Here is a 12,787-nt window from a genome sequence, read left to right as displayed (position 1 = left end):
TCTCTTCTTATATTCTCTCTTTTTTATTTTCTCGTTTTGTGTCTGTGTTTTGATATTTTTTAATTCAAATCAATAAAGATTTATTAAAAAGAAAAAGAAAAAAGAAAAAGAAAAACCGTCTTGCTATAACCTCATTTTGCCCTTGCACCAAAATAATAGCAGCTTTCTTGAAATTAGTAGCAAACAAATTAAATCAGGACCTTACCATTTATTGCAGATCTTTGCTGAATTGTGGTGAATACATAAAAGTAAACACATACCAGGCGAGTTAATAGTTACCCTATTTATTTATTTGTGGGATTTCCTAGATTGCCTTTTGTTAATTGATCCCAGGGCAATTCACAATAATTGAAACAACCAAATGAAGCATTTAAACAAATCCTCCAACAAGAATATAGCTTTTCATTAAAATCTGTGTGAGCTACTCTTGTTCCTTGGTGGTATTTTATGTCTTTGGGTGAAACATATGTCACATTTAAAATCTTCCATTTTTGCCTTCCTTCATTATGCAGAGCTAGATTGAAAGCTGTAGCTCTCTTTCTGCTTTTTTATAAAAAACCTCACTGCCCCCTGAAGAACAAACCCTTCAAAGTCAAGAGAAAGAGCCAATGAGTTTTCTTGGGAAATCTACCTTGCAAGGGCAGGTGTCGCCATGTCAGCTTGTACTCCAATCGCCATGGGAACCCCTCCGCAGCGAATATTTCCCAGTTCTTCAGCCACTGCAATACTGTATGAGAAGTCCAGGCCAAGGCCGCCATATTCTGTTCATAAGAAAGAAAATTTTCTTCTTTAGAATTATAAAATTGTATTCAATCAAATTTGTTGCTCACTATGCATTTGGATACCTCTTAAGCTATCGTAACCTAATTTTGGAAGGATGGTCCCTCACAGAAAAGAGTAGGTTTTCATCTATGCTTGGATACAACTGGATGTCATTTCAAATCAAAATTGTGAACTGAATTTTTCAAAAGTGATCTGATTTTTTGCTTTCTAAGAATTCCCGATCAATGCTGGCAAGGCTACCAGTATCCTATGACGCAGCCTTCTCTGATCTGATATTTTGCATTCCGACCTTCAGCCCCAGCCAGCATGAAAAATTGTCATGGACTATAGTCCAAAATATCTGAAGTATGTGAGGAATCAAGTGTTATTGTGTTTGTACATCTTGTAAAGCCAAACTATAGCTTACTGGCTTATAATTACATAAACATGCAGGCTCCTGGGGAGGAGCTCACAGCTCCTCTAAGTGGTCATGTGCTCAAGGGATGCTCGTTTGCACTGCTCGCTTAATACCCGATTGAAAATCATGATTAAGAAGAATGCATACATTGGTAGAAAACGTCTTCTAAATTCTCTTTTTAAAGGTTATTCCTCCCATTTCCATCACCGGGAATAAACCTCCTAATTCATGCTTATTTGTATGAAGTTATATATGCACAGCCTAAAAGGATTTTTAGCAACTGACATTAAGAAAAACTCATAAAGCCCTCCTATTTTGAAGCAAATGGCATTTGTTCAATTACGCCACAAATCATGGGCTAAGATTTATCCAGGGTTGTTTTGCTGAAGAGCTGATGTTTAAGTTGATGTTAATGCTTCTCTAAATGGGACTTATTTCATTAGTCTGGGCTGAAAGAAGTCAGGTTCTTGACTTGCTCCATTGTGTCAGAGTTTGCTTCTCTGGGACATCTGTCAGAAAAGAAATGAAGTCTCCACCAGGGCAAACTACAGAGTACATACCAGCTCTATTTTCCCACACATGTATGGTGCAGGGGGACCATTACACAGCACTGACCAAGCTTGGACATAAGAATGTTGCTTCAAAGTTCAAACTCTAGAAAAGGACCTTGAAAGTTACACCAAATCTGGTGCCTACAGTTGGTAATGATGCAGCCCTCTTGAAAAGAAGGAAACCTGGAGTTGCATCTAAGGAAGTTCTGCTCAGAATTGGCCCATTAAAATTCATCAGCCTAACTTAGCCATGCCCAGTAATTTCAATGGGTCTACTCTGAGTATGACTAGCAATGGCTATACCCACTGGGCTCCACAGAGTGTGGTATTAATTGGCTTAGATTCAGATTCAGAAGAAATCCACTCAAGGGGCGCTCCTGCCAATAGGGGTGGAAGGAGTGACTTTTGTCAATTCGCTATTCTTGTACCCTGCAAAAATCTGCTCTGGAGAACTTGGGGACTTACTGTAACGAGGGCAGGGGGCTGCAGGGGGAGAGGAAAAGTTTTTAAGTTAATAAAATGTAAAATTTAGAAGCAACAATTTAAATGCATAATAAGCTGACTTCAAGCTGCTTTTCATATGCAAATGCCAACATTACTCGAAACCTGACAATCATCTCTCAGAGTCCAGAACAATGAGGAAAGGCACTTTTGTGAAAAGATTTGATCTGCCACATTTTACCAGCTATAGAAAAACACTCAAGGGGGCAGAGGAGATTGCTGTCCTCTCACAAATATGAGCATTAAACATACTGTACTGATGTATTGTGATTAAGTGGTTTTTGCTGTTCACGAACGCTTAAACCATAATAAATCTGTTAGTCTTTAAGGTTCTATAAGGCTTTCATTGTTTTTTGCTGGACGAGACATAGCTACCCCACTAAGTAAAGGTAAAGGGACCCCTGACCATTAGGTCCAGTTGTGGCCGACTCTGGGGTTGCGGCGCTCATCTCGCTTTATTGGCCGAGGGAGCCGGCATACAGCTTCCGGGTCATGTGGCCAGCATGACTAAGCCGCTTCTGGCAAACCAGAGCAGCACACGGAAACACCGTTTACCTCCCACTGGAGTGCTTTCAAACAGCTAGGTTGGCAGGAGCAGGGACTGAGCAACAGGAGCTTACCCCGTTGCGGGGATTCGAACCGCTGACCTTCTGATCAGCAAGTCCTAGGCTCTGTGGTTCAACCCACAGCGCCACCCGCGTCCCAGCTACCCCACTAGAAACCATTAAAAACTACGAAAAAACTCTTCTCCCTTAATACATGAACACATAAGTTTTATGTGTATGCCTCCTTTCCGCAGTTCAAACTATGCTCAAGGCAGCTTGCAACATGAAGAAGATACACAACTACAGTGGTACCTCAGGTTAAGAACTTAATTCATTCTGGAGGTCCGTTCTGAACCTGAAACTGTTCTTAACCTGAGGTACTACTTTAGATAATGGGGCTTCCCGCTGCCGCCACACAATTTCTGTTCTCATCCTGAAGCAAAGTTCTTAACCCGAGGTACTATTTCTGGGTTAGTGGTGTCTGTAACCTGAAGTGTCTGTAACCCAAGGTACCACTGTATAACATAACAAAAGTAGTCATAAACAATAAATGAAACAATAAAAAATACTGAACAATTTCCACATAAACCACAAGATTCAAAACTAAGATACAAAGACCAACAGAAACAACAACAGCACCCCAGTCGGAGATGTCAGAACACAAAATTTGTAAGTGTAATCAGCACTTTGCCTAGTTGGACATCCTAGAAAATGGTAATTCCACAAAGGGCATTAGCAATTCCCCTGCAGTACAGGCTGTTCAGACACAAGCTGGTGTAGCACTGTGGTTGAGGGAGCTATACATCTGTAACCTCCTGATTCAAATGACCTCACCCGATGGACTTAATCATATTCTTCTCCCTCAGCTTCAATATCCTTTTCTGCAGTGAGTGGGGATATAATCATACAGACTTGCCTTGAGGGATCATCATCATCATCTTCACCATCATCATAATATTCCAGACCAGAGTTAAAACACAATGAGAAAGCTAATCTATTCTGACACTTCCATTATCAGGCTATTTCCAGGACTACTTGGCAAACGTGATCTTAATGCCCACCTGCATGCTAGCCCAACACATTTTCTACGATTTACCCCTGCATCCATTCCTCTGCCCTTTCTGCCATTGCCTCCCTTGTGCAAAATTTTGGAGCAGGAGTAGGGGACCCCCCAACTCCCATCTGCATGGCCATTAGTCATGGGCGATGGGAACTGCAGTCCAGAACTTTGATGGCACTATATAAATGATACACAACCTGAAACAAATCTAGCTGCAAAAGGCAAGACCAAAAAAAGATTCTGCAATAGCAATACAGGCATTTGACTATAATAGTAGCTGTCAATGCTAATTGCAATACAATTTATCACAGATCACAGAGCAACGCGGTGGAATGCATAATCGCTTTATTAAGAGGTTCAAAGCCAATAAAATAACACACATGGATACACTGAATATGCATTGAATGGTCCGTCAAGCCAAGAGCAGTTTTAAAAACAAATGCCCTATTCTGTATTAACTAATGCATAAAATACCAAACAAGATCATGCAAAATCCTAGTTGGCACCTATTCAGGACCTTGCCACTGATTTTAATTAACCTTATTTCATTTTGAAATGTACAAACAAACCTCTTCTCAGGCTAATTTAAATTCATCTATTTCATAAGGCCCCTTCCCCAATAGTTATTTCATAGGCATCTGGTTTTCTTAAATAAACATACCATGGGGGTTAGGCATGTTACATTTATGTTGCACCCTTCCATCAGGGGGACATGGATTTCTCTGAACATCACAAACATGCAGTTTATCCTCCTATCAGGGGGTATATAAGAGAGAGAGAGAGAGACAGACAGACAGACAGACAGACAGAGAAACAGATTGGTCCAAGGTCACACGAGCTTCATGGCCGAGTTGGAATTTAAAGAGAGCCTGTGGCCCTCCAGATGTTGTCAGGCATCAACTAGTATCAGCCCCAAGCAGCATGGTCAATGGCCAGGGATGAGAAGAGCTGCACCCAACAACATCTGCAAGGATGGGAAGGGGCACAGATTCCACACTGCTATTCTTGCTACTATGGAACCTCTTATTAAAGGAAGTTTGACTAAACAAAAGTTTAAACCAGGGATAGGGAGCCTGTGGCCCTCCAGGTGTTGTTGGAATACAACTCCCATGAGCCTCAGCCAGCATGCCCAATAGTCATGGATGATGGGAGTTGTAGTCTGGGAATATCTAGACAACCAGAGATTCCCCATCCCTAGATTAAACACCAAGGCAGTTAATTTTTTAATAAATACCAGGTGTCACCAGTCCGGATAACTCTGCAATGGCTGCCAGTGAGCTTACAGGCCTGATTCAAAGTGGTAGTACTAGCACCCAAAGTTCTAAATGACCTGGGACTCAAGTACCTAAAGGATTGACTCATCCAAAGTAAACTACCTTGGGTCTACGATCAACAAGGGAGGCCTCGTTGGAGGTGCTGCCTCTGGCTGCAGTCCATTTGGTGTTGGCCTGTGACGGGGCCTTCTTGGTGGTGGTCCCATTTGTGGAATGCCCTCCCTGGTAAAGTGTGGGGTTTGAGGAGAAATGTAAAAACATTCCTGTTTACCCAGGCATTTGATGGCTGAAAGGTAATGGCTGTGCCAGCTGTGGGGGTATGTGATTGCTTTCAAATGTCCTAAAATGCTTTTAGATGGTTTTTTAAAATTGTTTTGCAAAAAAAATAAAATAGTTGGTTTTAAAATTGTTTTTTAAATGTTTTAAATACACTTTTATTTTATTTTAAATTGTACTGTTTTAATTGTTTTATGTTTGTCACCCTGGGCTCTGACATCCCCTTAAAAACAGTTTCAAATTCTGTTTATAAATAACAGCTATAGATGTTTGCCAGCATAAGCAGTCAAGTGGATATGTGGGTACAATAAAAGAGGGAGAAGATATAGCAACCTGTTCCCTTGACCCTGGATCTGAGTTATATTTACAATCAGCACCAGCTTTTCCATCCAACATTTCCATCCAAAGATAAGCTGCATTTGTGCCATACATTTGAAGCAACTTCTGGGAAAAAGAATTCTGGGATCTGTATTTTGTCAAGAGTGCTGGGAATTGTAGCTCTTTGAAGGGTAAACTACAGTTCCCATGATTCTTTTTTCCAGGGGTTGCTTCAGATATATGTTGTGTACACAACCTACGACTCTATTCCTCCCTACAGCAGGAAAAGGGGAAGGGTAGAAAAGGATGGCAGGCCATTACTTTTGTGGTGAGGGCAGAGGAAAGAAGGCAGACAAAGAAAAGATGGGGGCAGAACCTATAATTAATGTATAACTATTAATTTTTTAAAAAACAACTGAGCTTGTTGAAAAAAAGAACAGGCAGGGTTTTTGGCAACATGCCTTGATTTTTAATCAGTATTTCCAAGGCTCTGTTTTCCTTAATATGCAGTGGAGATTAGTGTTCTGATTCTCTCCTTTTCTCAATGTGCGGAAAACTGCTTCCTCTGCAAAACGAAATTTTAACAAGGTCATGGAAGATGAAACGCATGACCTAAAACGCAGCTCTGCCCTCAAAAAGTGGACTTTGATATTTGTGCCTTAATCCATGCCTTATTATGAGATGAAGTAAAAACAGTTTTAAAAACTGAGAGCAGCAAACTAATAACCTAAATAAACAAACAAGCAGCAGATTCATGCTGCAGTCCCTCACCCAAAACTCCTAAGCAAACTTAGTAATCATAGGACAAGAGGCAAGATGCTCTTATGGATATAGAATATGAAACAGTTCAAAGTTTATGGTTAAAGAATATGAAACAGAGAACATAATAAATGAATAGTTCTCACAACAGAGGCATGTAAAAAGTGGGGTCCCCCAAAGTTATATATTGTGACAAGACAGTGATGAGCACTGAGAAGGCTAAGTTTGCTGATGACTCTAATTTAGGATGGTAAAAACAAAACAGGGACAGCAAAGAGCCCAGAAGTATCTCTCCAAAATGGCAGAATGGGGATCAAAAAGGCAAAAACAGCTCAACCGAAGCAAGTGTAAAGTGGGATAAAAAATTCCTAGCTTCACTTATAGTGCTGATGGTGTCTGTGTTGGCAGTGGCAGGCCAGGAATGGGATCTGGGCATAATAATAATAATAATAATAATAAATTTTATTTATATCCCGCCCTCCCCAGCCGAAGCCGGGCTCAGGGCGGCTAACAATAATCAAATAATCAAATAATCACACATTCAAAATATTCATTATAAAAATTAAAATCAAATTAGTGGCAACCGATTAAGCAATATTCTGTGCAGGTTGCCAGAGGAGGGAGTCAGGCTGCGCCCTGACCAAAGGCCTGGTGGAACAACTCTGTCTTGCAGGCCCTGCGGAAAGATGTCAGGTCCCGCAGGGCCCTAGTCTCTTGTGACAGAGCGTTCCACCAGATTGGAGCCGCAGCCGAGAAGGCCCTGGCTCTAGTTGAGGCCAGCCTAACCTCTCTGAGGCCTGGGACCTTGAGGATGTTATTATTTGCAGACCGTAGGTTTCTCTGTGGGGCATACCAGGAGAGGCGGTCCCGTAGGTACGAGGGTCCTAGGCCGTATAGGGCTTTAAAGGTTAAAACCAGCACCTTAAACCTGATCCTGTACTCCACCGGGAGCCAGTGCAGCTGGTATAGTACTGGGTGAATGTGATCTCGCAGCGAAGACCCCATAAGGAGTCTCGCCGCGGCATTCTGCACCCGCTGGAGTTTCTGGGTCAGTCTCAAGGGCAGCCCCACGTAGAGCGAGTTACAATAATCCAGTCTGGAGGTGACCGTCGCATGGATCACGGTGGCTAGGTCAGGGCGAGAGAGATAAGGGGCCAACTGCTTAGCTTAGCGGAGATGAAAAAATGCCGCCTTTGTTATAGCTGTAATCTGCGCCTCCATAGAGAGGGAGGTATCGAAGATTACACCCAAACTCTTAACGGACGGTGCTGGCACTAATTGCACCCCCGCAAGAGATGGGAGTTGCCCCCTCAATCCCATATCGTCCCGGCCCAGCCAGAGGACCTCTGTCTTCGAAGGATTTAACTTCAACCGGCTCCCACGTAACCATCCAGCCACAGCTTCCAGGCATCTCGCCAGTGTGTCCGGGGCCGAGTCAGGATGGCCATCCATCAACAGATAGAGTTGGGTGTCATCAGCATACTGATGGCAGCCCAGCCCAAAACTCCGGACAAGCTGGGCGAGGGGGCGCATAAAGATGTTAAAAAGCATTGGGGAGAGAATCGCACCCTGAGGCACTCCACACACCAAGGAGTGGCGCGATGACAATTCCCCCCCAAGCGCCACCCTCTGTCCCCGACCAGAGAGAAACGAGCGCAGCCATTGAAGGACTGTGCCCTGGATCCCCACGTCGGCAAGGCGGTGGTCCAGGAGTTCGTGATCGACCATGTCGAAGGCTGCTGACAGATCTAGAAGAATCAGCAGCCCCGACCCGCCTCGATCCAGCTGCCTGCGGAGATCATCTGTTAGGGCGACCAGAGCCGTCTCGGTCCCATGGCCAGCGCGGAAGCCGGACTGGAATGGATCCAGAGCAGATGTTTCATCCAGAAACCTACCAAGCTGTTCAGCAACCGCTCTCTCAATCACCTTACCCAGGAATGGAAGATTCGAGACCGGGTGGTAATTGGATAGATCTAAGGGATCTAATGATGTTTTCTTTAAGAGCGGACGCACCACTGCCTCCTTCAGTTCCCCTGGGAATATCCCGGTGCCAAGGGACAAATTGATGATATCCCCCAGGGGGCCCCACACCTCGTCTGGACACGCTCTAATCAGCCATGACGGGCACGGGTCAAGAGGACAGGTGGTGGGCTTTCCAGCTCGGAGGAGTCTGTCCACATCGGCTGGAGATATCCGGTCAAAGTGGTCCAATACTGGACCCGAGGACAGTCGAGGGGCCTCCAGTTCCTTTATTGTATCCAAATTGGCAGGGAGGTCATGGCGGAGCAACAGGACCTTCTCTGCAAAAAAGCTCGCAAATGCCTCACAGCTGTGTGTCAGATTATTATTTAAATTTGGCTGTCCTTCAAGGGACGTTAAAGACCGAATTATACTAAATAATTGCGCCGGGCGAGAGCTAGCAGATGCAATGGAGGCCGAGAAGTAGGACTTCTTAGCGGCCTTCACTGCCATCTCATAGGTTTTCATAAAAGCCCTATAAGATGTTCTTGAGGCTCCGTCACGGGCACCCCGCCATACTCGCTCTAGCCGTCTGAGGTCCCGCTTCATTTTCCGAAGCTCCTCGGTAAACCAGGGAGCCCGGTTTCTGCGGGGTCGCAGAGGGCGCTTAGGTGCGATCTCATCGATGGCTGCCAGGAGCTGGGTATTCCAGCCCTCAACAAGCTCAGTCAATGAGTCGCCAGGGGGAGCAAGGTCCCGCAAGGCTTGACGGAATCTATCAGGGTCCATCAGCCTCTGCGGGCGAGCCCAAATCGGCTCACCACCTAAGCAGGGTGGCGGTGGAAAGTCAATCCTAGCTTTCAGAGCGTAGTGATCAGACCATGGCACCTTCATCGAAGGAGACATGATCACATCTATACCGGCGCCAAAGATCAAATCCAGCGTGTGGCCTGCTTGATGTGTGGGGCCCGAAACAAACTGGGAGAGCCCTAGTGTCGCCATGGAAGACACCAGGTCCAGAGCCTGTGAGGAGGGAGTGGCATCAGCATGGAAGTTGAAGTCTCCCAGTACCAATAGGTTAGGGAACTCCAAGGCCCAGCCGGCCACCGCCTCCAGCAGGCTTGACAGGGTGGCTGCTGGTGCGCTAGGTGGCCGGTACACCAGCCAGACAGCCAAGCTCTCCTCGGAGCCCCACACTAGGCCAACACATTCAATGCCGGGGATCGATGGCGATGGTAGAGCCCTGAAAGAACAATCTTCCCGGATTAATAATGCCACCCCTCCCCCCCGGCCCACAGTCCGTGACTGGTGGAGGACGGAGAAACCCGGGGGCGCCATCTCTCGTAAGGTAACAGTTACCCCTTCGCGCACCCAGGTCTCCGTCACACAAGCCAGGTCGACCCCCTGCGAGGTAAAGAAATCTCGCAGGGTGGCGGTTTTGTTGCCTATAGACCTGGCATTGCACAACACCAGTGAAGGAGGTGAGTAATCCTTGCTCACCCTACCCTCGTCTCTCGGGATGGGGCGCAGATTGGAAGGGGTACGAGCATATCTGTATCTCGATCCCCTTCGCTTATAACATCTGCCCCCACCGCCATACCTCCCTCGCCCCTCCACGGTAGCAATCCCAAGCCTCATAATAACCTCCATTTACAAAATAGAAAGACAAAACAACCAAAAAACAATTGTGCCCAAACAAAACCAATCCCCACCCCACTCAATATCCCACCCCAAAACAGAACAAGATAGAACAAAACAAGAATACATAGATAAAAACCACCATTCACGGTGGTACAACAAAATAAGCAATAAAAACACGTTTAAAACATTTTAAAATATATAAAACATCTTTAGCATTTGCTGCAGCAGCACCGGTGTCCTTAAAACTATCATGGAGGTGAGCCTGGGCCCCGCCCCCTAGGCCAGATGGAGTTAGCCTGAGGAGGGAGAGGCCTTACACTCCAAGCACTCACAATGCAGCAGCAGCGATGTCCCTGGCCTCAATGAGGCCTCTTAAAGCCGTGGCGAAGGTGAGCCTGGGCCCCGCCCCCTAGGCCAGGTGGAATTAGCCTGAGGAGGGAGAGGCCTTACACTCCAAACATTGATTGAAATGTCTCTGTACTGATAAAAAGTTAGGATTCCAGGTGGAAAAATCGAAACTGGAAACAGAATTGTTAGAACCTAAGACTAAACTACTTTCAAGAATGTATAATTTGCTGCTGAGGTGGAATACACAGGATGAAACGGTTAAATCAGCTATGATAAAGTGGGCACAGGATATTGGGTACAACATTATGTTTGCTGACTGGGAAAAGTTATGGACCACCGGTATGAAGTTCACGGCATGTAATGCCTTGAAAGAAAACATTATGAAAATGATATATAGGTGGTACATGACCAAGCTAGCAAAAATATATCACCTGTCAGACAATAAGTGTTGGAAATGTAAGGAAACTGAAGGAACGTTCTTTCACCTCTGGTGGACTTGCCCCAGGCCTTCTGGGAAATGATATATAATGAGCTGAAAAAGGTATTTAAGTATACCTTCCCTAAGAAACCAGAGGCCCTCCTTTTGGGCATTGTTGGCCAGAGGGTGTTAAAGAATGACCAAACATTTTTTATGTATGCAACGACAGCAGCAAGGATACTTGTTGCCAAATATTGGAAAACTCAAGATTTGCCCACGCTGGAAGAATGGCAGATGCAACTGATGGACTACATGGAGCTGGCAGAAATGACTGGCAGAATCTGAGACCTGGGAGAAGAAGCAGTGGAGGAGGATTGGAAGAAATTCAAGGACTATTTACAAAAACACTGTAAATTATATGAGTATTAAGAAGGATGAGAGATTCGAAAACAACAGGGCACCATAAAGCTAGTTGAAAAGATTATGAGAATGAGTGAATTGTATGAGAATAATAAATTTTGAATAAATACTACGTTAAAATTAGGTGTTTAAGATCTAGATAAAATATTCAAAGTTAGGGACAAAATATTGAAAATGTGTATAATAAGAATGGAAATAAGGTGATAAGTTGCTGGATAAAGTTTTAATTGGAATGCAGGAGCGGGAGATGTGAGGAAGTTCAAAAATGAAGAAAAGATGGTTATTACAAGATGTTAAATTTTATGTTTGTTTCTTTTTGTCTGTTTTTTGTTTATTCTGCTTTCTTTTTTTTTTTCATTGTATTAATAAAACTTTTAATTATTTTTTTATTTTTTTTAATGAAATGTCTCTGTACTGATGCTGTGAAAAAGGCAACTTCCATCTGGAGGAACAATGAGAAGAGAAGAGAAAATAGACCACAAATATCACAACACCTTTATATAAATCTATGACACAACAACGTATGGAATACTGTGTACAGTTGGTGATGCAGTACAATTGGCTTCAGTTTAGTCAGCCTTTGTGGCTGTGGGGCTGTCACTTGGGCCTCTACAAGTGTTATAACTTGTGCATCTTTGCCCTTTGGTATTAAGGAACAATTCAATTTTGCTTACATTTAATGAGAAACTGCCTCATTCTTACTGCTCCAACCGCTCAAACATAGGTACCGTATTTTTCGCCCTATAGGACACACTTTTCCCCCTCCAAAAATGAAGGGGAAATGTGTGTGCGTCCTATGGGGCGAATGCAGGCTTTCGCTGAAGCCTGGAGAGCGAGAGGGGTCAGTGCGCACCGACCCCTCTTGCACTCCAGGCTTCAGGAAGCTCTGCGCAGCCCTCGGGAGCCCGGCGCGAAGTCACGCTGGGCTCCCGGCGGCTGCGCGGAGCTGCCTGCATTCCGAAGCCTGGGACGCGCTGAAGAGCGCACCTGGGCTTTGCGCACCTCTCCGCAAGCCTGGGGAGACCGGCACGACTTTGCGCCGGGCTCCCTAGGCTTGCGGATAGCAGGCTGTTCTGGGGGCTGGGGTCGGGGGAAGCTCGGGCTTCTCCCGCGCCAGCCCCGCGCCTGGGGGGGAAATAATATATTTTTTCTTTATTTCCCCCCCCCAAAAAAAACCTAGGTGCGTCCTATGGGGCAGTGCGCCCTATGGGGCGAAAAATGCGGTACTCCTCAAAATTTGCACTCCTCAAAATTTTGCAATGCAGTTCTCCAACCAAAAATGCATTATTTGGGGGGCATTTCCTAGCAAAAATGCATATACAGTCGTACCTTGGGTTACATACGCTTCAGGTTACATATGCTTCAGGTTACAGACTCCGCTAACCCAGAAATAGTACCTCGGGTTAAGAACTTTGCTTCAGGATCAGTGGGAGGCCCCATTAGCTAAAGTGGTGCTTCAGGTTAAGAACAGTTTCAGGTTAAGAACAGACCTCCGGAACAAATTAAGTACGTAACCAGAGGTACCACTGTATCTGTC

General features: G+C 44.9%; 1 protein-coding gene across 1 annotated transcript in view; it reads right to left on the bottom strand.

Moving 5' to 3' along the window:
- Positions 1-12,787, bottom strand: part of LOC309353136 (putative acyl-CoA dehydrogenase 6) — a 59,456-nt gene that overhangs the window by 25,065 nt on the left and 21,604 nt on the right. Inside the window, exon 3 of the mRNA XM_081882282.1 lies at positions 632-761. Coding sequence (XP_081738408.1) covers positions 632-761 — 130 coding nt within the window. The remainder of the gene's footprint in view (positions 1-631; positions 762-12,787) is intronic.

Source organism: Podarcis erhardii, assembly GCF_964252035.2.
Source record: "Podarcis erhardii genome assembly, chromosome: 12".
Classification (NCBI taxonomy): Eukaryota; Metazoa; Chordata; class Lepidosauria; order Squamata; family Lacertidae; genus Podarcis; species Podarcis erhardii.
Note: the sequence above shows the minus strand (reverse complement) of the source record. Positions and strands in the feature narration are given on the sequence as shown.